Source organism: Callorhinus ursinus, unplaced genomic scaffold (genome assembly GCF_003265705.2).
Source record: "Callorhinus ursinus isolate GAN/ISIS: 27379988/994484 unplaced genomic scaffold, GSC_fseal_2.0 scaffold2, whole genome shotgun sequence".
In the NCBI taxonomy this organism is placed as follows: domain Eukaryota; kingdom Metazoa; phylum Chordata; class Mammalia; order Carnivora; family Otariidae; genus Callorhinus; species Callorhinus ursinus.
Window position 1 is genome coordinate 93,587,595 of NW_027397064.1, and position 25,983 is coordinate 93,613,577.

General features: G+C 39.1%; 1 protein-coding gene across 4 annotated transcripts in view; it reads left to right on the forward strand.

Annotated features, from left to right (window-relative positions):
* The window catches only part of NCKAP5 (NCK associated protein 5), a 965,493-nt gene that overhangs the window by 324,396 nt on the left and 615,114 nt on the right, over nucleotides 1-25,983 (forward strand). For all 4 annotated transcript variants that reach the window (XM_073884776.1, XM_025857088.2, XM_073884781.1 and 1 more), the window contains exon 3: nucleotides 21,608-21,681. In XM_073884776.1, coding sequence (XP_073740877.1) covers nucleotides 21,608-21,681 — 74 coding nt within the window. The remainder of the gene's footprint in view (nucleotides 1-21,607; nucleotides 21,682-25,983) is intronic.

The following is a 25,983-nucleotide window of genomic DNA, read 5'->3' on the forward strand; positions in this document are numbered from 1 at the left end:
ACAGACTTTCCTACTTCCTAAAAATCCTTGAAAATATTTTTTTGTGCAAGTCCAAGTAAATATTTTTAAAGGATTTTTTTCAGTGAGTCAGTTTTCCTGTCAATAAGTTCAGAGAAACTGAAATGCCACTCAGGCCTTCTGCACTCCCATAGGAGGGTACGTCTTACTCCCTAGAGCCATCCTGGGAGGTGGAATTTATCTGCTTGCAAAGTAGGCCTGGTTTACTCCTCTCCCACTCTGGTTTGTAGCGGGATAGGGAAGTTAAATTTAATGCAGTCCAGCCTTCTTAAAGTTGTAATTTCAAACGTTGGTTGTAGCTTAGAAACCCAGTAGAAGTTAAAGGATGTGTATGAGGGCGGTGTTTTTATTTTTATTTTTTTACTTTTCAAAGATTTTATTTCTTAGAGAGAGCTGGGGGAGCAGCACAAGCAGACTCCCAGCTGAGCGCAGAACCCCATGCTGGGCTTAATCACCTGACCTCCAGATCATGACCTGAGCCAAAACCAAGAGTCTGAGCTCAACCAACTGAGCCACCCAGGCGCCCCAGGGCTGGTGTTTATACAAGACCTACTTAGAAATGAAGATTTCTCTCTGGAGCTCAGGATCTATCTCACACAGTGTGGGAGACTTTGGACCACTCCCAGAGGGGTTTCTGGAAGTTTCCTTGGGCACAATTTCAAATTGTTGGTGCCAGGCTCCTGGTGGGACAAATATTTCTTGCAGTAAGAAGCTGAGAGCACCTGAGTGTTCAGGACTTACAAAAAAAGCATCAGGAATGTTATGATATTGTTATTGTTTAAACATGTGTCCACAGAGCCTCCGCCCATTAAAAATGTGATTGGACCTGGGACCGTGATTTGGTTTTACATACCTCTCTGTCAGATTCCACAGTTATGCTGGGTTCGCCCATTCATTCTGCTGCTGCCAGTGCTGCCCGCCTCTTCCTGGTCCCGCCCCCAACTACGTGCCCAGAAGTGAGGTGGCGGACAGCAAATGTGTGCCTCAAGGCACAGTCGGCCCTCGTGAATGCTAGGACACCAACGTGTAAGGCAGGGATTTTGTTTTTAATTGGGTAACTTGTGTTCAGAATCAGTTATATTGTTTGTATGTGATTATCCTCCCCTTCTCTTAACCCAGCATCTCCCTTTCTCGGCATGGTCTTGATCTTTGGTTTCTTAACCTTGGTCTTTGCTTACTTAAGCTTCAGCAGTGAAAAAACATAGGGAGGAAATCCCGCACATGCTGAAGTAGGAGGGATGCAAGCAGCTCTAGCAAAAATGTGAGAAAAGAAAGTGAAATATGATACATCGATTGTCTGTGTGTCAGTGATCCGTGCAGCTCATGTTTGCTGAGTTCATCTTTTGTGGCGGATACTATTTTAATCATTTTTACATGCTTTTCCTGATTTAATTCATTTTTTCTGGTTTTACATGATCACCAGAATGAAGTTAAAGAGCATTGTCAAATACCCATAAATGATATAAATTATTTTCTTTACTAAATCATTTTCTCCACTTTTAACCCAAACTGGGATCTATTTGAAAACCCACTTATTATAAATGTTCAGAACAATTCGTTGAATAAATAGATGGAAGGATGGATGGGTGGGTGGGTGGATAAATGAACACCTATTTGCAACTGGTCTAGATGTAAGAATATGAACTGAATCTTTCTTTCCACACTCAAAATCTTACAGGTCTTCTAGGTGATCTAGTCCAGTGGTTCTTAAAGTGAGCCCCTAGACTAGCTGCATCACCATCACCTGGGAACTGGTTAGATATGCAGATTCTCAGGTCTACTGAATCAGAAACTCTGAGGGGTTGCAGGGGGAGAGGTGGGCAGCAATCCGTGTTATAATGAGCCCTCCAGGTGATTCTGATGTTCCCTGAAGTTTGCTCACCACTGATCTGGCTGTACCTCCTCATTTTTTTAAGGATGTACTTATTTATTTGAAAGAGAGAGAGCACGTGTGCACACCAGCATGATGGGGGGAAGGGGCAGAGGGAGAGGAGAGAGAGAATCTCAAGCAGACTCCTGCTGAGCCAGGAGCCTGATCAAGGCTTGATTCCAGGACCCTGAGACCATGACTTGAGCCGAAATCCAGAGTCGGACACTTAACTGACTGAGCCACCCCGGCCCCCTGCACCTCCTCATTTTATAAGTAAGGAAAATGAGGCCCAGAGGACTCTCAGGTCTATGTAGCTTCTATGTGTCCTAGGTTCTCATCCCGGGACAGATTTTGAAATGCCATTTTTTTTGAAGAATATTCTGTATGGGCTGGGAAAACTTCTGGAAAGATAGTTATTTTTTTTTTTACTTTCATTTTTGATGACTAAACTAGCATTTTGTTTTCAACTACTCAATCAAATATTATTATTGGAACCTTATGGGTCCACGTTTCTCATCAGTAAAATGGAGCTAGAAGTACTTGTCTTATTGGTATGTTGTGAGAGATAATTTAACTTGATAGTGTTGTGTTGAAAGTCAAGCTTTATGTAAAATGTGGTTTTTATGAGTTATTTTCCCACAAGTTCAGTTTTAAATAAGCCTTGATCTTACCTCTGGATCTCAGCCGTGGTTAGAATGATAGCCTTTTGTTATAAAATATGTCTGTACAATTTACTGTATGTAACTTTCCTGCATCTTGCTTTGTCCCATTCTCAGAGGCCAATGGTGATGCACTTAGCAGAGCATCATTTGCGCAGTGGGTACTAAAATATTTGTTTTAACTACTGGCATCTTTACGGATTAGAAGGATTCTGTCTAATCAAATCTATTGACTTTTTGCTAAGCAAACTTAGTATAATGTAAAATAGGCTTTACAAAAATAATGAATTAAGGGATGATACTTTACAAATGATTTATTGTGAGGTAAAGTACTATAAAATGTTTAAAAATTAGATACATAATTTTTACAAAAACAACTTTCATGTCAAGTAAATGCATAAACATTCAATATTTTAAGATTTAGCTAATTAAGTTGAATATCGGGCAAAGACAAGGCATGGTTAAAATATCGTTTCACTTATTTGTGGTACATAAGCCATAGCATGGAGGACATTAGGAGAAGGAAAGGAAAAATGAAGGGGGGGGAATCAGAGCGGGGGATGAACCATGAGAGACTATGGACTCTGGGAATCAGACTGAGGGTTTTAGAGGGGAGGGGGGTGGGGGGATGGGTTAGCCTGGTGATGGGTATTAAGGAGGGCACATATTGCATGGAGCACTGGGTGTTATACACAAACAATGAATCCTGGAACACTAAAAAAAAAAAAAAACTGGAGTAAATGTTATTACATTTGATAATTAAAACCAATGACTTAATACATTTATTTAAAAAAATAAAATTAAAGTTGAGAAGGCAGTACTGTCAAACTGGACTGAATGAAATAGCTATTGCTTTGGAATCGGGACTCAATCTGGTTATTGTCCTGTTTTTGGTTTTTTAGTTTAAGAGGGATAGAGGGGGGAGGGGTCGACCACACTGCAGGTGGCCAGAGAGTAGTTCATTTTTAAGCTTGGAATGTGGCAGGAAGTAGGTAATTGAGCTCTTGAAACCAAAGAAGTCAGGTGCTCTTAACAGCCAACTTTAGCAGGAAACTAGAAGTCTCTATGTGTGGACAGCCAGACAGACATAGTGCTGTTATCATTCACTTCCCCCTTTTCATAAAATATCTCTACCATTGTTGTCTGATCTGTCTGTCTAAGGGATAAATGTAGCTTTCAAACACTGGCGTATCCTTCTCACTTCAGGATAGCTTTAGGTTCCTCTTTTTGCCAAAAAGCATGGTAGGAAAATCTGTTATTGTCATTATATAATCTCCACTAATGTGGCAAATGTGGCAAAGCCCTTGACCGCTCTTGATTCTAAAGCAACAGTATTATGCCCAGTGCTGTGTGATCCCCTAAGACAGCATGAATGTTCAAAAAGTATACAAATCACTTCTATAAGAGATAGCAAAATATATTTAAAGTAATAAAATGGGAGCATCAGTAATCAACCGGTATGGGCTAGATGTAAGCCAAGAGTGTGAGTGAGTCTACTCTAGTTGAGGGACTGGTCCCAGTGAAGGACATGAACAGAAATTGATTTCAAAGCACAGTATCCAAGGTGGGGGCATGACTGTGATACAGACAGACCAGTCTTTGGGGCTCTGATCTGGGGGAGGTAGAGCGGGAGCCCTCTGAGAGTGAACCTCAGGAAGATGGTGACACCTTGGCTTCAGAGCAGTGCACGAGGAATGAAGCAAGCCCTGGGCTCACTCGCAGCTTGCTGCAAGAAGCATCCGCTTCTTCAGTGGGTGGTGGATGGGCAAAAGCATGTTCTGGAGTTAGCGCTGGTCTGTAGCACTGAAAGCACTGAACTTCAGGGCTGAGCCCATTCTCATGTCATTTTTAGAAAAACTGAAGCCCAGCAATGAGGAATGGGCAAAGAGGCTGTGAGTAATAGAGGAAAATGTGATCATGGGAGAGTGTCCAGCTTGTCCCCATTTGCTCAAGACCTCCCCAATATTAGCACTGAAAGTTTGACATCCTGAGAAACTTCCCAGGCCCGGGCAAGCAGGGATGCGCTACAGCCTATGTGGCCTGGTTGCATTTAGAGCCCAGTTCCCATATTTTTTTAGCAAGGATAGAAGACACGGAGCTTTGGCAGCAAGGGGAGGTCCAGAGCCCACCTACCAGAGGGGATGCTGACCTAGTGAGTCAGGGAGAGCTAATGTGCATGAAGTCCAACTTCTCCCCAGCCTGTCAGCCTGGAGCAGGCAGGAACTGGGCAGTCGTGAGATCTTAGAAATAGTCCAAAATAGAAATTTGACTTTGTTTTTCTGGTGAACAAAACCATAGCACTGAGTTTTTCTAATATAATTATAGGCTACAAGGCTAAAAGATCCTCTATCTGGCTAATAATTGCTGAGATAGCCTAGTCCCAAAGCAGAGGCTCCATTGCTTTTACTTCCTGTGATTCCCCATGTGCATCCAAGTGCTGCCCAGAGTCCTCCAAATCCTCCACCTCTTGTTGCAGTAGATTTGTTTGACTACAAAGAACAACAATACCGGAGGCTGGAATTAGACTCACCTGCAGTGTGCCCTCAATTTGCAGCTTTTCAGTCATAAGAATGAGGGGCCTTTTCATGTTAACTAGCCTTATTCTTAAGTGTGATTTGTTATTATAGCAAATTTAATTTTGCATGAAAAGCGTGATAACTAATTATGTAGCATTTGCATACTCAGAACAAATTCCCCAAAATATTTGCATAAATTTCCTGATGTTCTTTTTGACTCAGTAACAACCTCATCACAGTAAATTGCCTTCCTAAATTGATTTAGCACATCTGCCTTGTCTGAGTGTGGCTGATTTTCATCAAAACTAAGGATTAGGATAGTTAAATTATTATCCACTGGTAAGTGAACTGTCTGCATTGCTACCCTATACATGCATTTTTTAAAATGGAGTTCCTGTCTTGGATGATGGTCCCAGTATAAAGCACTTCCCTCAAGCTTCAGATCCCAAATGCTGTGAAGTCCATTCATTTAATGGTTTTGGCAATTTAAGACTTTTAGAGGAAATACTTGAAGAAAAAATTGTAAATAACAGCACAGGTGCACCTGCTACCATTTTATTTATCATGGGTGCTGATCTCCTGCTGTTTTTAAAAATGGCACCTACATCATTGGTAGAAACATGGACTTCACAACAGTGCAGCTATTGCTGGTTTTACATTATTTTAATTAAACTTAGATTTTTCACCTGATGCAATGAAGTAAGTCACTTAATGATTCCCCAGCCCCCTACCCTCAAAAATAAGATATTTTAGAAAGAAACCTCGAATTGTTACTCAGTGCTGAGGGCAACTCAGGAAACGAATAATAGGCTTATGTGATTAGTTACTCTTAAATTTGGAGGGGGGGAGAACATGAGGGTTATGAATGTAATGGTGATGGGTGATTAATTTATTAGCTGTGGATTGAGCAGTGGTTCGCAAAGTTGAGTGGGATCGGCGTCATCTGAGGATTTGCTAAAATCATATTGCTGGACCTTACCTGGAGAATTTCTGATTCATGGGTCTGGGGAAAGGCCAGACCCAGAATTTATATTCTTAACAAGTTTACAGGTGATGGGAATGCTGCTGGACAGGAGAACACAATGGGTTACTAGCCTGCTTCTTTCTGCCTTGGCAGAGATGGACTGGCACAGAGTTAGAAGCTCTGGGCATGATGTCTTGCTCTAAATTAAAAGTTTCTGTGTGTTACAATACTTCTCTCCAGATTTTCCAGGGGGCGCGTTATAGACTTGTGTCACCAGGTAACACATACTTAATTTGTGTTGCCCTTCAAGAGAGAAGAAACTTCTTTTCTCCTGAATCAGAGCGTTTCCGCTGTCAGGGCAAAATGGTTTTTTAATTACCTTTCAAACAAGAGAACAGTGCAATTTCCTTCAGGCTGTATCAGCCCTTTGGGTTACCACTAATAAAAACACTTCTTAATCAGAAGAGCGGTAATCATTTTATGCCACATTTGTGGCACTGTGGCAGATCATCTCAATTTTTTTCACATAAAATAAGCTACAGAGTTGAGAGTAGAAGGTACCAGGAAACAGATGGTACTTAATCCAGTCTCTGAGTTTTTTATTGTGGTACCTTGTACTTCATAAGTCCCTTTTCTTCATCTTTCAAAACCATGCTAAAATCTTCTTGTATGATTGGCAGTTGATCCCATGGGCATGATTCTCCTGGAAGCTCTTTTAGATACTTGACAAAGCTGTAGGCTCAGCGTCTCCCAAGGTGAAGTCGAAAGAGAAAATTGTTATGTAGTCTCAGATGGGTACATGTTTTCCCACTGCTCAACTTCACTTTCTGCCCTGGCAGAGCTAAGACTGCAAAGTAGAAAGAAGGGCTGCCGTGTAAAATGGTAGTCAGCCAACTGATGCAGTCTCTTTATTTATAGGAGACAGGGGCCCATTGCCAAAAGAGGGTCCTCGCCCTTCCCCTTCCTACCTGTTAGTTGCCACTTGGCATTTTCCTGCTCATATTTAAAGATATGAAAAAGGAAGAGTGGCAGCCAGATGTGTTCTGCTTCGCCCCCATGCCCATTGTACCATTACTGATGTTAGCGTAGGAAACCATACTGAAATACCACTTAACTGGTCCTCAAGGAGTTAAGTTTGTTTCTGTAGAGTTGCCCTCTTCTTGAAGGATGTTGGGCAAGTCCAAGTGTTTTTTCAGCACTAGGGCTGCCCCAGCTGAAGAAATGGCCTAGAACCCTCTTTATTACATTAGAGGTCCTCCATGCTGACACCCCTCACTGTGATGGTTCTACTGAACAGGCCCACAGTGTCTGCTGCAGAGGCTCCAGCGAATTCAAGCTTGGCTTCTTTCTTAGACCCTCACACTCAAACAGAACCCAAGTCCTATCCCAGCCTCTGGGCCCTCAAGAGAGGACAGTTCTTTTTTATCCTCTGTTAAAATTTCTCTGTACTTGCTTTTTCTCTGGTACTTGCTCTTTGGTATGTGTGTGTGAGGGGCGGGGGGATGGCCACAGAATATTATATTCAAATCAATCACATAGACTATTGCCCAAGAGACCCTGCTTACTCTTTCAAAGTTTGGTCTGACCTTAAAGGTTTTCTGGTTCACCTCCTCATACCAGTTTTCTCTTGGGAATTTTTTGACTGTGGTGTTGTAGCTGCTGTCAAACACATTAAAATCTGATTTTGCATAATTCGTAGTTTTAGTACTCTTGCGTGTATTGCATTGACAATACAGCTTTATTCTATGTGTGTGCACGTACACACATATTTGCAAAATATTACATCTGAGAAGTTTGCTGAGAGAGGACAGCATATCTCTTCAGAGCTTCCAGCCTTTCTTTCCTGTGATGTGTGGCAAGGGGACGCCTGTGGTCTCCCACAATACATCATTTGATGTTAATATGGAGAACAGATTCAGGTATAGGAGGAAACCATGGTGGTCATTGGGGCATTTCATATGTTCTGCTGCCTTTTCGTTTTAGAAAATGCAATAAGACAGAGCTAGTGTTTCTCTTCACCAAAACAAGTCTGGATGCTTTAAATAATTAAAACAGTAGCCTGCAGCTACATGAAAGTGAGGAAAATTTAAGATCCATTCCATTTTATTTTCGTATTTTTTTACAATGAAAAATAGACGTAAATGGCATCTACTTCTGAGTACCACCCATTCCCACCCAGAGGCAGTGGTGGGGAAGTCTTTGAAATACCTTGCTCCAGGAAGAATGTTCTTTCCTCCAGTGTGATTTATGTGCCACAAGTGAGAAATGCAGTTTAACAGGCAACATATTCAAATCCTGACGCTTTCAGGCTCAGAAAATAAAATGGAAACAAGGTTTATTTGTTAATGTATAAATGCATAATCCCCTCACCCAGTAGGAAATACCCCATTTCCTGAGGGGAGCCTCTTACTAAAGATGAATATGAAAGCAAACATTTTAAAATATTTTTATAGCCTGCCTGTGTGGCAAAGGGCATCTTCCTGGGATAAGCAGCCCAAGTTTTCCTAGAGGAGTTCCTAGTTCCAGTGTGAGTGGTACCATCTGCTTTTTTTTCTGAAACATCTTTATGTTCAGTCTTGTTCCCTAATAATATAGGAATGTCAACAAACTTAAGGTCCTGACTTACCTCAGTAGAATAGGTGTTGTGAGTAGCTCAGGGAAGGTTTGGATTGTTGTTTGATGGCCGGTGATGGGTTGGTTTTGTTTTGTGAGCCCCTCAGAAATGACCAAGATCACCATTTCGGAGACCATTTTCCAAAGGTGCCTCAGAGAGAACTGGCAACATCTTTCTCCCTAGTTCTTTGTAGAATTAGATTTTTGGGCCCCACCTGACTCCCAGACTCAGAGTACCTGTATCTCTGGGCTGGACCTGGGATCTGCCGTTTTCCCAAGTGCCTCTGTAGCTTCTCAGGAACACTGAACTGTAACAACCACCTGATACTTTCTAGAAAGCTTTGTTCATAGGTTCTGCTGACTCCTGTCACAAATTTTCTCCTTAGCTTCCCCAGTGAGGACATTGGAAAACCTACTCCACTAAAAGTGCTTTGGTCAAGACATGAAGGGCTTCCATATTGGCAACTGCCATTGTTAATTTGGAGGCCTCCCTTACTTGATCATTGATCGTACTTGACACTCCCTTCTTCCTGAAACACTGTTCTGGAATACTAGTCTCTTGTTCCTCTCTCACTGGCTTCTTCTTAATTTATTGGCTTATTCTCCTCCTCCCAACCTTCAGTTACTGGATCCTTTTCTCTTCAATGTTATTCCTTCATCAGAGAATCTCACCTCGGTCTCTTGGCTCCAAATACTGTTCATACCCACTATGGAATCCCAAATTTCTGGCTCCCAGACCTCTTGTCTGAAGATGAATGTCATCATAACATCATTCCTCTCCCATATGCAGTAGACTTCTCAAACTTAATTGCCCAGAGGAGAACAATTTATTCAACACCCTTACACAAATATGCTCCTTCCATAGTCTTCTGTCAGTAAATGGAACATTATCCAGTTGCTTAGGCAAGAAGCCAAATACTACCTTTGATTACTTACTTTTTCCTTATTCTTACATTTAACCCAGCAGTAAATTCTGTCACCTTGATCTTAAAAAATACATTTGAATTCAACAATTGATGACTCGCCCTATGATATCCCCAGTCCAAGTGACCATCCTCTCCTGCCAGAAGCCTCCAGCTGGTCTCCTGCCTTCTGCTCCTGCTGTTGTACGCACACACTCCCATTTTACCTTTAACAGTAGCAGAGGGATCGTTTTCAAACTTCACTGAGATGGTTTCATGCCACAGATCAAATTCCCCTGAGATTGCTCCTTATTTCACTGAGAGCAAAAGATAAAGTTCTTACCAGGACGGTGAGACCCTTACAATCTGTCTCTTTTCCATATTCCAGGTCTGAGCTGTTCCTGGAACTTGCTAGCACACGTCTGCCTCAAAGTCTTTGTATTTGTTCTTCTTTCAGCCTATGAAGAGACTCCCAAGATAGCTGTCTGAGTTAGTTTCCTCATTTCCCTGAGGTCTTTGCTCAAATGTCGTCTCCTCCTCCATCAGTTCACATTCACCTGAGCCCTCTACTTCAGCTCCTCTTTTCCCTCTTCTCCATCTCATTTTGCCACATAAAACTTAATTTCATTTAATTATTTTTGTCTGTCTTCTAGACAAAAATGTAACTTTCATGAAGGTGGAGACTTTTGTCTATATGGTTCATGGCTGAATTCCCTGACATAAAAGAGCACCTGAACATAAATTGACACTCAAAAATATTTACTGAATAATTGAATTTGGCATTATTTACATTGATTTCATTAATTGTTTTAAGAGGACAGTGAATGGTAATAGGGCTATGCAATAAATGAATCCCTTCAACAGTTAGACAGTAATTCTCAAAGAGTGGTCTCCGGACCAATAGTATCAAAATCACCTGCGAGCCTTTTGGAGATGCAGATTCTCCAGCCCCATTCCACACACACCAAATCAGAAACTTTGGGGTTGGGCCCAACAATTTGGTTTAGCCAGCCCAGGTGATTCAGATGATTCAAATGAACAAATGAGAACTACCGACGCTGAGTGAATAAATGTGTTTTGCTCCCCCAGGTGACGCTTCAATTCAGTTCAAGTGCACTAGTCTCTTAAAATGCCTTGAGGCTCTAACTGGGGGTGACATTGGTGCCAACTTACCTCTTGGCAGGTATTTTCAAGTCCTGTACTAGGTGTTGAGATTACAAAGAGTTTATATCTTGGCCTTTCTAGGAAAAGCAAAAAGCAAGGAGTTTGTCTTTTCCAGTGTCCCAGGGCAACTTTGGAGGAGTAGCAGGAGATAAAATTAGAACATAACTGTCCAGATTTTGAAGGGCACCAATAGTAGACTCAGGGAGCTAAGTTACACTATAGCGAGTGGAATGGCATTCTGTGGTCCAATACTTGAGTGAAAGGAAATGTGTGAGAAGTACAAGACATTGATGCAATGGATCCATCAGTCAATTCTGTGTTTTGATGTGATACCAGGTTTTGGAGTAGTCCTATAAGTTTTTGTGGCTGAACTCTTCTACCTAAAATAGCTAGTGACCTAACTGAGGCTTTCCACTTACACAAGGCTCTCTCAGTGTCTCTTCATCAAAGGAATAATCAAGGTTGAAATGAGGACTCTACATCACTTATATATATTTGTGTGTGTGTGTGTGTGTGTGTGTGTGTATGTACACAATTTGCTGCCATGTGGACAAATGATATGTTACTGACTTATAGAACTTTAGGAGAAATAGAATTACACTTTGCCCTCAGTGGGTTGGGGGGGACTAAAAATAAAGTGAGTTACTTTTACTACCTAAGTGAATTCCTTCATCTAACCAATATATAATGATTTCTCAAACTGCCATTAAAAGCCATATATGAAAAAAATAGCATAGACACCTTAGAAATACAATTATCACATCTTTTTTTCCACTTAAAACCAAATACAGTCCTTATGTCTTTTTCTCAAAGAATACATAGGTAATAGCATCTTCATCAAATTTGATAAAATTAAAAGGTATGTGTTTGGATTCATTCCATTTATGAGAACACAGTGCTGAATAAGAGATGGCAATTTAATTTCTGCCCTTGGCCTTGTTGACCCTGGGCAGGTCCACTGCTCTGAAGAATTGTGGCACGTCCAAAGGGACCTGTTTGTTAAATAGCAAGATACAAAGGATTAGACCTCAAGAGGATGACCTAGCATGGAGGGAAATATTTGGGAGTCTCTGGATTTGTGGTGATTGTGGAAGCCCTGGTAGTCTACTGAATTTTCTAGTAGAAAGTGAAGGAAGCTTTAGGATAAAACCTTATTCTTGATACATAAAGAACTGGAGGAAGGAAGGAAAAAGACAAAGATTTCAGAGCAGTAGAAGGAGACAGGAAACCTTTTCAGAGAACACCAGGGAGGGATAGAATATGATTTAAAATGTCAAGTGCTACAGGAACTGATCATAAGGAACAATACCCTGTGATTCCACCAGTGGTGGTCACTCGTGGCTCTAACACAACAGGTCCACTGAAGAGTTTGCACTGGAAGTGGAAGCAAGGTTGAGTTGTTTGACGAGTGAATGAGGAGGAATTAGAGATTGGCTAGTGGAGAGAAAATGGCAGTGAGATCAATCCGTTAAAGTTGGTATTCCGGAACGGATTTGTGTTTAACATTTAAAAATATCTAATTGGAAGAATTTATGTTGGCAGAGATGCCAGTCAAATATGGGGGAACTTTCCATCTATTGCTGTGTAATTCCCAAAGTTGGTATGTTGGAGCTTTTTACACTCACTCTGCAGGTGTATCTTTTTATTGGGGTGACAAATCATTTTTGAGGGCAGTGTCATTTATTATAGTTGTTAGTCATTTTCTTCCTTTTTTTTTTTAGTTGTTAGTCATTTTCTAATTGTGGAAATCCCTGTAGCTAATGTTAGTTTTGTTGATTTGAACATCTGGCCTCCTGGTGTGTGCTACATCACCCAAAGGTGACTGGGAATCCTACATTAGTGGTGACAAGAGTGCTGACACAATTTTACAAACTGTGCCCTAAATTACACTGATTATAGCATCAAGATTATTTGGAGGGATTTGGGATCTCGGCAAGCTTTGATTTTAGTATTATATTTTAAACTCCACTTAAAACTAATGATACATCAGATCCTCTCATCATTAGAATTCATTTATAATGGGTCTTGCTCAGAATTGACCTAGATCAGACAGTAGGAGGTTCACATTAAGTGGGCTTGTGCCACACAGATATGCAATGTTAGGTGTATCTATAAACCTCTAATCACTTCAAATGTTTCGTACTAATTGCCCTGAAACATGTGCATTAAAGAAATGAAAGGCAAATTTCCTGAAATACATCTCCAGAATGATTCTAATTTGCATAAGTTTTAGCCAAGAAACAGATGTCTTTTTAGTGCTATACCTTTGTAAAACTTTTAAGCATATTATACAAATATGTCTTGCTGTAACTTGGTGTTCCTCCCCAATCCTAACTTGGGTGAATTGCTTTTAGCAGAACACTGACAAGGGCGAGTAATAATAATAATAATAAAGGCATTATTGTTTCAAACACCAGCTTAGCTTTAGAATAACATAAACAATTTCATTGTGATATTTTATATCTTGCTTTCTAGTTAAGCGACTGCCTTCGGCTCGGGTCATGATCCTGGAGTCCCAGGATCGAGTCCCGCATCGGGCTCCCTGCTCGGCGGGGAGTCTGCTTCTCTCTCTGACCCTCCCCCCTCTCATGTGCTCTCTCTCTCTGTCTCTCATTGTCGCTCTCTCAAATAAATAAATAAATAAATAAATAAAATCTTTAAAAAAATATTAAAATTTAATTATAATAAAATCTTTGTGGATATTATTTTCTGGGGTTGTGTGTCATCACTTTTAAAATTTGTATGGAGCGTATAGTAAACCAGAAAGAGAAGTATACAAAAGAAATGTAACCCATAATACTATCATACACTGTGCTCTCTTCTCTTTCAATCTTTTGTGTATGTTTTCAAAATTGTGATTAAAAAGGATCATGCAGTTTTAAATCCTATGTCTTTCACCTAATATTTTACTGTTTTCCATTTTATCATATATTCTTTACAAATTGAAGGAATTATATAATTCTTCAGATGGACAAAGTGTGCTTTATCTTAATCATTTCCACATTTTTGGAAGCTAAGATATATCCAGTTTTTTCATGATGTCATAAATAATATTTGAACATCATTTGTTTTAATTGGATTATTTACTCATGATGATTCCTAGACATGAAGTGTCTGGATCAAAGGTGCATTGATATGTTCATTTTCATGATCTATTATCAAATTGCTTTCCCCAACTGTTAAGCATGTAGACAAAATATACCCTCGTACTTAAGCTTTTCTGATTATCGAGGGTAGAACAATTTTGTTCCTATGTACGAAGAGACTTTTACGTGAACTTGCTGTCCTCCATTTGTCCATGACTAAGATATATAATGTATTCTCTACATCTTACTTCTGGGACTTTAGTTTAATTTTATATTTATATTCTTAGACACAAAGTCCATTTAAATTCCTTTGAATGTTTTATATTATAAATTCCTTATGCATCACTCAGGTATAGAATGTATATATATATATATGCACATATGTATACATAGACATACTTGGTATATATTCATCTCTTTGGTATTTGGTATATATGTATATATGTATATATACACACACCCTTAAGGAAGTTCAAGATATATATACACATGTTATCCATTAAATTAGGTGCTTTATTTTCTGAATTCATGAATACCTGAGAACATCTTTCTGCTGCTTTGTTCTAGAACAGCTACTTGATTGGTGATTTTTATGGATTAAAACTCAAAGGTCTATGTACCTTATTTCAGGGGATATTGTGGGTGGCTGGAAGCTATGAAACAGCCTTTCTTAAATCTTTGGTCAGAAACCTGTTTGTTGACTTGGATGCTTTCAGTGCCCCCTACATCCACTATTTTTCTTTAGCTCTTATGCAAGTGGATGTGTGGATAGTTTATGGAAAAACTCTATCTGGAATGTGATGTGATGAGCCTTTTTGGTATGCATATTCAAGGGTTGTTTTTTTTTTTTCCTCTCTGTTCTGGAATATTTCTTTATCTCTTCAATCACTATTTCCACTCCAAATCTTGTGGAATACTCAAGAGCCGTAATTGTTAGACAAACCTACATTTTCTGACCTAATATCCATTGTGTCTCTCTTCCCATCTTTATCTTTTACTTAATTTACTTAGATTATGTTTGTCCTCCATAGGACTGTGTATGTGCTTTCATTGTAAGTTCTACTTTTGTATCTAAGGTGGGTTTTTTCATAAGGAAAATGAGTAGAATAGAATGTCGACCAAGTTAATTACTTTGAATAAAGTCTTTGTAGTGAGTGGCGTGGGAAGTACATACTGGGCAAAGCAATGCTTGGGAAACTGACAGTCTTCACAGGTAAGTTGTGTTGTACCCGGCGAATGCTGACACCATGGATAATGGGGAGATGTGTGTATGTTTTTCTCTAGTTACAGCAGTTTCAGTCCTCACTAAGTGACTCCTACTAAAGAAAGGGCAGAAGGGTTAGTGAGTATTTAAGTGGCTGGCCTGAATTGTTTCTAGATGAGATACTTGAGAAGTAGACTTCATTCGTGTGACCAGTTCCTTGCCAATATACCAAAATCCATTGTCTGCTCTTTGTAAGGTACCAGTCTATGGTGGGGAGAGTCATCCCATAATAAAAATCACAGTGGGGATCAACAAGTTTCAATTTTGCTTTTGCAGTGTGTATTTCCTTGAAATTCTTAGCTCACCCAGGTCCCTTTTTATTTAATTTTATTACTTCAGATTATCCTGTTTTTTATATAAAAGATTAATTGGGCTATCAGGGCACCTGGGTGTCTCACTTGGTTGAGCGTCTAATTCTTGGTTTCGGCTCAGGTCATGATCTCACAGTCATGAGATTGAGCCCTATGGGGGGCTCCACGCTCAGTGTGGAATCTTCTTAAGATTCTCCCTTTGCCCCTCCCCCCACTCTTGTGCACATGCTCTCTCTAAAATGAAATCTAAAAAAAAAAATTAAATTGGCTATCTTTTCATCTCCCTCTCCTTTTTTTTCCTTAAAGCTTTCTGCACATGTTCCCGAGGGTCTGTGCTTATCTCGATACTACTGAACATGTCAAGGTTTTTCTATAATGCTTTCGTGTTTTTTCTTAGTCATTTTCAGAGTGACACCCTGTCTCTGGACTGGGGGTGATGTTCTGTATCTCTTGTCCTTTCATACTTCGTCTTGGGTTTTATGTTGTATGTTTTCAGTGTACCTATTCTGGAGTGATCCATCCAGATCTGGGTTAGCCATGTCTATGGACACTGTACATTCTACTTCCTGTCCAGCTGCATTTATTTATTTATTTATTTATTTATTTATTTATTTATTTATTTATAAATAGTTTATCTATTTGAGAGAGAGAGAGAGAGCTCAAGCTGGGGTGGGAAGGGGCAGAGGAAGAAGGAGAAGCAGGCTCCCCGTGGAGCAGGGAGCCCAACGTGGGGCTCCATCCCAGGACCCCGAGATCATTACCTGAGCTGAAGGCAGACACTTAACCACCTGAGCCACCCAGACACCCCTCTATCTGCATTCATAGAAAAATTTTGTCTAAGCTCTCCCAAATATCCAGTGTCTTTCAGGCAATTAGAGGAGCTATGTTTTAGTGAGGTGGGATCTTGCCATGCCCTTTCTTTCTGCCTGTGCCTTTGCTACTGGAGACCCAGTTCAATAGCATCCAGTATGTGCTTTATACCCAAGCTCTTGCTGTAGGTGTAGTGGCTACAATGTTGCACTTGATACCACTGCAACCTCACTGCCCTCACCATCCATTGTTTCCTTGGAGTTAATCTCCAAATGGATGGGTAAAAGTGGTTCCCAGTGGAATGATCCTATTTTCTTCTTATAAAACGAGGGATTTCTTACTAGTTAACTACATTTTCCAATTCAGGGAACAGAAATGATAAATGTGTAATGATGTTACCTAAGTTCTTTTAGCCAGAGTAAAAATGAATTCATTAAACAGAAGTACATGGAAGCATCATATATATATATATATATGTATTTTTTTTTAATTCATTTCAGTTAGCCGTGTATGTGTGGTTGGGAGAGATAAGCGGGGTATAAGCAATACCAAAAAATACTCAAGTAAAATATATTGGATGTTAGAAGGGAGAATGCTATGGAGAAAAATAAAGCTCAAAAGGAGGGAAAATTCATAGTTCTAGTTTCCCATTATTACATGGAGTAAGACCTCACAGTTATCGCTAGAGTTAGTTTTATGGAAAAATGGGCAGAACTACTTTATTGTTTAATTTTAGTAGTATATTTTATTACTGTTACCACTATTGTTATTTTGGTTAAGTGTTCTAGGCAAAAGCAATAACATATACAAAGACAGTGGGGATGAGAAGGCCAGCAGGGTGTGTTTAGGAAGAACATACACAGAGTGCTTCTGGACTGGATTCATAGCAGTATTCAAATTCTGGCTCTGCCACTTCCTTGCTATATGACACTGGAAAGTCTGTTACCTCACTTTCAACGTGGAGATAATAATAGTATCTACCTTATGGGGATATTGAAATTAAATGAGAAAATATTGTGAAAGTGCTTATTAGCACAGTGCCTGACACAATAAAGTTTTGTGTAAGTTTTAGTTAAGATAAAAGTAATAGGGCAGGAAGCCTTAACGTGAGTTGAATTTTTCTGGTGATAACTGCTGTCTTCTGAACAAGATTTGACTTCTTCATTTCACCTTAGCAACAACACGCTCTAGTATTCATGCAGGTAATGGTTTCCTGGTTTGACCCAGGGATATCGTACCCAGACACTATGGAGTGCTCCCACCTCACCTGTCTCAGTACCATGGAGCAGTTAGTGGGAATCTTGATATTATTCTTTTCTTTTCTCATTTTAAAATTTCATTTTTAAAAATTTAATTTTAAAAATTCGTTTGCTTTTTTCATTTAAAAATTTTTAAATTTTAATTTCAGTATAGTTAACATACAGTGTCATATTAGTTTCCGGTATACAGTATAGTGATTCAACAATAACACTTCTCTACATTGCTCAGTGCTCATCAAGGTAAGTGTACTCTTCATCCCCTTCACCTGCTTCACCCACCCCCCACCCACCTTCCCTCTGGTAACCAGCTGTTTGTTCTCTATGCTAAAGAGTTTTCTGGTTTGTCTCTCTTTTTCTTTCTTCATTTGTTTTCTTTCTTAAATTTCACACATGAATGAAATCATATGGCATTTGTATTTCTATCACTGATTTATTTTGCTTAGCATTGTACCCTTTAAATCCATCCATGTTGTTGCAAATGGCAAGATTTCATTCTTTTTAATGGCTGAGTAATATTCCATTACACACACGCGTGCACGCGCGCGTGCACACACACACACACCACCTCTTCTTTATCCTTCTTTTATTCATTGACATTTGGGCTGCTTCCATAACTAGGCTATTATAAATAATGCAATAAACATAGCGGGGCATATGTCTTTTCAAAATAGTGTTTTCATAGTCTTTGGGTAAATACCCAGTAGTGTGATTACTGGATCATAGGGTAATCCTATTTTTAATTTTTTGAAGAACCTCCATACAGTTTTCCACAGTGGCTGCATGGTTTGTATTCCCACCAGCAGTGCAAGTGGGTTCTTTTTTCCACATCCTCACCAACACTAGTTTCTTGCGTTGTTGATTTCAGCCATTCTGACTGGTGTGAGGTGATATCCCAATTGTGGTTTTGATTTGCACTTCCCTGAGGATGAGTGAGGTTGGCACCCTTTCATGTGTCTATTGGCCATCTGGATGTGGGCGAAGTTACTTTAAATAGAAGCAGCCAGTATTGTTACTTGAAAAAGCTTATAAATCCTAATTCAGTGACACCTACATTTAATGGTTGAAAATCTGTTCTGTTACTATGCATCTCCAACTTCCTATTCTAATGTTCAGCAACCATACTCTTAGAAGCATATGCTTAAAACTCTTGATATTGGATAAGATTAGAGAAAATGGATATTACCTTCACGTTGTAAAGTAATTTGGCTGTGAGAAGAAGTGAGTGTCACTATGACAAAGGCCCTGCTTACTGCTTGGCAGACACTATAATACATGCTTACTTAAACTATTACATTCTTATAACACCTCTGTAAATTGACTGTTAATTCTCTTTCTGAAGATGAAGGAAATAAGGCTTAGAGAGATTAAACCATTTTACCTAGGGAACAGAGCTAGTAAGTACCCAAACCAGGATTTGAACCTAAATCTTGATCCAAAGATCCTATCTATAGTCATCACACCTTTCAGCTTCATCCGCTGGCTTGAGCTAAGAAGAGTGAACAAAATAACAAATCCATTGGTTTTAGTCCAAACCGTGTTCCAGAGCTTGTTCATGATTTGGCCCTGCTTAGCTCACCAGCTGTATTTTAGACTCCACACTCCAGTCGCTCTGCACCTAGCCCCACTGGATTCCTTTCTGTTCCTCAAAAACCGCATATTGGGGTCTTTGCAGATGTTTCCTTTCCCTGATCCCTCTTTTCCCTGTATGCTTACCTCCTTTTTCTCTTCCAGGTCTTAGCTTAATATCATTTGCCTGGAGTCACCATCCAACCACTTTACGTAAGGGAGGTGCCCCTTCCTCATTTAGATTCTCTCATCCCCGGTGTGTTTCCTTCATAGCCTATCAGTGCTCAGGAGCCAGTGTGTTCATTTGTTATGTCTTCCTCTGCAGACTATAAGCTCTTTGAGAGCAGGAACTTTTGCCCTCTTGGTTATTACTCTATGAAGCAAATTTAGAATAGCATTTGGAGTATAATACATTGTGAAAAACAGTTGAATCAAGAATGGATGAATGACTTTGAGATGTATGTATTTGTTTCTAATTGGAAACAGTGTTTAAAACATGTTGATGGATGTATTTGAAAAGTAATGTCTTTGATAACTTGGAGTGTCCTAAATCTTCTTTAAATCTTGATCAGGATACTTAATACCATAGATACAAACTATTATAACTTCCTGCATTAACAGATTTCTGCCTTGGTTTTGATATGCCTAATGGTCTCATTTAAATAATTAACCTGAAGAAGAATACTATTTAATAAGAATAAAACTCTTTAGCTAACTATCTGCAACGAAGTTATACTGTTAGAGAATAGCAGTTTTACCTAGGTAAAGATGTGGTGCGCTGTCTAGCCTAACTGAAATATTGTAGAAAGTATAAAGGCTAAATGGGTAGATCAAGGTCCAGAAACTCAGGAAAGGGATTTTTCCATAATATCAGGTCAGTTCTTACTCTGTAGTTTGCACTCTCCCCATTATAAGACATATACTTGTAAGAGCAGTAGATTATAAACAGCACTTAATCTGAACAAATCTATTTCAGAAAGAATCAGTATTAATCAAAGTTCTCAGTTTATCTCAAATCCACAAGAAACGGGCGCCTTGGTGGCTCAGCATCACATCAGGCTCCTTGCTCAGCGAGAAGCCTGCTTCTCCCTCTCCCTCTCCCCCTGCTTGTGTTCCCTCTCTTGCTGTGTCTCTCTCTGTCAAATAAATAAATAAAATCTTAAAAAAAAATCCACAAGAAACAAAACAGTAACTTCCATGGGCACCTTAACATAGAAATCATTATACACTAGTCCATCTATGGCAGATGCACTATAGACACAGAGGACCACAGGCTAGATTTTCGAATAGAAAGTAAAAGAAGTATCAGGTTCAGGAGGAAATCAATCACCAAAAGTTTTATACATTTATTTTGCTCCATAGTTAGCAACTGAAACTATTGCATATGAGCCTCATACTCAGAAATCACTAATTTAAAAAAAATCATATTTAATAACCTATGGACTTCTATAAATCTATGTTACAAAGGTATTCCTTATGTTTCAGAAATGTCTCTAAGAAATACGGTTTGGGGTGCCTGGGTGGCTCAGTCGTTAAGCGTCTGCCTTTGGCTCAGGTCATGATCCCAGGGCCCTGGGATTGAGCCCCACATCGAGCTCCCTGCTCCATGGGGAGCCTGCTTCTCCCTCTCCCACTCCCCCTGCTTATGTTCCCTCTCTCGCCGTGTGTCTCTCTGTCAAATAAATAAATAAAATCTTAAAAAAAAAAGAAATATGGTTTGATTGACAAAAATTTACACATTAAAAAAAAATACACCTTGCTTTCATATCTTCCTAGAAGCCAGGTTCTTTTTCTAAGAGACAAAAACCAAAAACCAAAAACTGACAAACAACAACAACAACAAAAAACCCAAAACCCCAAAACGAATTAGACTATGTTTTTATATAAGGAGATAAAGGGAAATGGACATGTTTCGGACATGTAAACAATTAGCCCAATGAATATATCAGGCATTCTATGTAGTTCAAAAGTAGCATTTTTACTCGTAAGTAATTATCATAAGACCAGTGTAATCAAGACCTGTCTTGTCTACTTTATTCTTATTTTTCTAAGGTCAGCAGCAACATTGGCTTACTTATTTTTTTAAAGATTTATTTATTTATTTTGAGAGAGAGAGAGAGAGAGCTCACGGTGGCGGGGGGCAGGCAGAGGGAGAGAGAGAATCCTCAAGCAGAGTCCCCACTGAGCACAGAGCCCTATGTGGGGCTTGATCCCAGGACCCTGAGATCATGACCTGAGCCAAAAATCAAGAATCAGCCACTTAACTGACTGAGCCACCCAGGTGCCCTTGGCTTGCTTATTTTTAGGTGGTAGAATATATGGGCCACAGTGTAGATGACTATGAATTTAGCTTTCTTGTGAATAAGAGGATTTTTATGCGGACTCTATAGAATTCCAATTCTCTGTTTATAGAATGATCCAAAGATATGGAGAAAATATTTATCTCCAAGGACCTCTGCATATAAGTGACAGATGCATTGACTCCTAGAACTGAGAGGGACCAGGGATTATCTTGTCAAAAATCTTTCCTAAAAAGATAGATAGTCCGAATTCTGGTGACTGTTGTAATGAGGCTTTATTTGTCTTTGTGTGTCTGCATGTACAGGAATACATGGACTCCAATAAATACATTGAGCATCTTCTAACTCAGCTTGAGGAGCAACACAGAAGTCTATGGAGGTGAGTGTAATCCATGCCTATAACCCAGAACAGCCTTGATAGCTTTCATGTTGATCACAGAGGCAGCGAGTTGGCAAAGTGTCTCTTCTTACACTTGGTGTCAAAAGCACCTTTGGAAGCAAAAGTCACCAGAGGCTCCTTAGAGAATTGTATTCCCTCGATCAAAGTGAAGCAGCAGTGTCAGAAGTTGTCCTTGAGTCAAGGACCTGCTCAGAGTTGGGAGGATGGTGGAAATCATGACATTTTGTCAAGGTCAAGAAATTAATTTGTCCAAGGCCATGTAACAAACTTTTGTTGTGGGAACTAGAATTCAAATTTCTTTGACCCTTGCCTGCTTAAAGATTAAGTTTTTCCTGTGATTGAAAAGTTGAATACAGCTGCTTAAAATGTCTGCTTCTCTTCATATTAAAGGAGACTATTTTAAGAATGCTGTTCTGTAGGCCTCTCATGTTTAGTTTTTCGTTCTATATGCTGGGTTCTGATGCTCAGTGAAGAAAGGTATGGGAGAACATTGGTGCAGGTAAACTGGAAAAGGCATATTCTCAAATTTCTTGTTCCCTGGGCCTCTTGGGAATTGAGGCTGATCCAAAATGATTGCGTTGTTATTTTCTAGATCTTTAGGGTCCATGTGATCATGTTCTGCATAGGTGCTCCTATGGGATCTGCTATTCCTTTTCTTAAATTACTATAGCTCATGTTATCTGGAATAAATATGCTAAATATGCTAGGCCTTAATTACATTATGGCTCATATTGTACCAGAATTATTTAATGTAATTAGCTTTGTCTCCCAAGGGTCACTAAGCCCCTGAAGTCCTTTATTTCTTACCTCTTGGCAGCATGGAGGAGAGTGCTCTCTCTGTACACAGAGATGGTGCGTAAAGATTTGCTAACCCTGTGGCTTTCTTGCCCAACCTCATTTAAATGTATCACCATTGGTCTCTGTACCGGGCTATGCTGCCCCTTCTTCAGGCATCTCATAACAAATCCTAATCACCTTGAAATTTGTCTTCTCTGAAGAACTGTAGTTCTTAGTCAAAATGCATAATAATTCCATTTGTTCTGTCCTTTATATTAGTTTCCCTGCTAAAGAACAAATCTGTGCTTATAGTAATAGACCCTCTATTTCTCTGCATGAAAAAAGTAGGATAAACAAATGTATATAATTTTTAAATCTGCTTGCTGCTAACAGACATATATGTTAATTTTATATACCTCTATGTGATACTGTTAGATGTGTTTTTGGGACCTATAAATGGTGTCGGTAAAGTTTTCTTTTGTTAACCAGTGTATTGTATTAATAAAGCCAGCAACAATGTATTTATAGTTATGTATCTTTCAGATTAGATTTCCCATAGATCTCCTCCAAGGTGCAAAAGGTTATTTAAATGAAATGTAACATTTACTTCCAACTATTTATATAGGATATTTGGTTTTCCCTATCTTTTAAAAGAAAAAAATATACACAAAAAATGATGAATACCATCTGATGAAAGAAATTAGAGTTTAATTTGGTCAGTAAGTGTGTCTTATATACATCATTGGGGAGGAGTAGAGTTTCGCGGGTCTTTGAACCAAAAAACCTACATGGAAAACAATGTTTTCCTCCTTTGATAAGATAGCTAATAAAAACCTTTTGGTCTTCTTATATTGGATTAAATGAAAATCCAATTTCAGGCATAGACTTAACCTAACATAAAGTAAGAGCTCAGAATTTTGTGTGCTATCACTTCTATTTTCCTTCAGAAATAGAATTATTGCTGCTGAAGAAGCAAAGCTTTATATATAGTGGCAGAGGATCTAATAAAAAAGCTTCATTTGAATAACAATAAAGGGCAATAATGACATTTGAATAGTCAGAATGCCTTCCAGGGAGAAGATGGAAATGGGTAGTATTGAAAAGAAAATGAAAACCAATAATAGCAGATTTATATACTATTTATTGAATCATGAAATTATCCTTGATTATATTTTATAAACAGATCTTGACTGACTTGAAGTGATAGGCTTTCTGATGGTTAGTACAATATCATAACTGCAATTCTAGCCAAATTGTTTTTGGGTGAAGGCTGTGCCAGTAAGCATACAATGAGCAGTGTGGGGAAATTCTTTCCAGTTATGATTAAATTTTTAAAATACTTTCTTGAGTTAGGGTACAATCTATGATGTGCAGAGGATCATAGGAATAGCATGTCACGTATTCAAGCACAATTGGATTGTCTGAAGTTAAACAAATGTCCCCATAAGTCAGTATAAATGTTTTTTCTGATTTGTATTATGCCTTTGATTTGTAGTTGCTACAGTTTTCATGGAGTGGGCTATTATCATCGCTGCTGATCTTAACTGATGGCCTTCCATTTATATTTCAACCTACATGTAACTTAGACAAATCCCGAATACTTAGATGTTCTAACAATAATTGTATTCAGCATTAATTTATGGCCACGTTGTTTGAGGATTGATCACAAACATGATAGACACATGGCATACTATAGCTATTTGCTTAATGATGAGAGAATAGGACCAATTGAAGGTTTGTTACAAGATTGGATACAAAAACATAAGTCTTTCCTTATTTTCATGGAGGCGGCTACTAGTCTTTAATAGGTTGTAGTTGTTTCTTATAGCATAAACATCTGCTGTGACACAAATATATTGTCCTAATTATACTCTCAGAATAACTGGTTATTTTGGTGCCCTGTTTAGTATTCTACCGAAATAGACCTATAATCTTTCTCTGGTTTTCAGATTGCAAAGGAATTTGAAGTTCAAATATAGCTGTCTAGCAATGAGCAGTCATTTAGCTCAAAAAGACTTTTTGACACCAACAGAAAACTCTCATGTAAATTCATGTGAGTAGGTAGAGTCAGAATCTAAAACCTAGAGTAGGACTTGAGCACAAGTCTGGGTGGGCCTACTTTGCTCAGCATCTCCCTGCTTGATGACAAAAAATAAGTATCCCCAGGGACAGCTAGTTTACTAGTAGATGTTGAAATGGGAGGCTAAATTCCTCTATGTTCATTTGTTTTATCTTGTTTGTTTGTTTTTTTTTTTAAGGTTTTATTTATTTATTTGACAGAGAGAGACACAGCGAGAGAAGGAACACAAGCAGGGGGAGAGGGAGAGGGAGAAGCAGGCTTCCCGCTGAGCAGGGAGCCCGTTGCGGGGCTCGATCCCAGGACTCCGGGATCATGACCTGAGCCGCAGGCAGATGCTTAACGACTGAGCCACCCAGGCGCCCCTGTTCATTTGTTTTAATGTGGAACATTAAGAATAGGAGAAAAAGGTTCTTTTACACCTAATGCTTTTTATATCATCTGCTATCATTTCTGATTTGGCTAAACATATCTGACTGACAAGAGAGATCATAAGAAAACAACTGCTGAAAAAAATCTTTCTTCTAACATTTGACAGAAATCTTTATCCATTTGCAGCTTCAGATTTAAGAGTTTAGAACAAACACAAACAGTTGGAAGATACACGTTGAATTCATGAATATTTATGGTGTTAATGACTTTCATGTCACATGTGAAATTAAGTGTGAAAAATGGAAGCGTCATAATACTACAGAAATGGAAAGAAGTCTGCGAGTTTTGGAGCCTTGGACTCTTGGCCTGGCCTCCCCAAACTGGCCACGGAGATATCATCTCTGGAATGAGTTTCCTTTTCTGTAAAAAGAAGCTATCAGTAAAGCTAGTATTTAAGATTACTGAACACTGAGATTATTTGAAACCCATGATGGTTAAAATACTATATTTCTATAATGTGTGCAAATACATGTTTAATCTTATTTTGCTCTAATTATGCAGCTGGATCATTTTGTAGTATTTAATACATATATCATAGAAAGCTTCCAAGAACATAAGTAGAAACCAGTAAAATAGCAGAAATACCTAATGGCTTGCTAATAACTCAGCCAGACAATATCAGAGTGTTCATTTCAGATTTTCATAGCTCAAATTGGAGACCGTGTTAGCGATAGGCTGTACCTAAAGAATAAGGTTTACATGGCCAAAATTAAATGACAAGATCTGGTGAATACAAAGTGCCAACTACTAGCCTACAGATCCCAGATCAGAGTCCTATTTGAAGAAGCTGTATGTAGGCTAGGGATTCTCAGTCAACGCACTATTGATATTTGGGGCCAGACCATTCTTTACCTTGGGCGGGGGGTGGGAGTAATGTTTTCCTGTGCATTTATAAGTTGTCTAACATCATTCCTTGTCTCTACCCACCATATACCAGTACCAAACCCCCTGTTGGGACAACGAAAAATGTCTCCAGACATTTTCCACACGTTCTC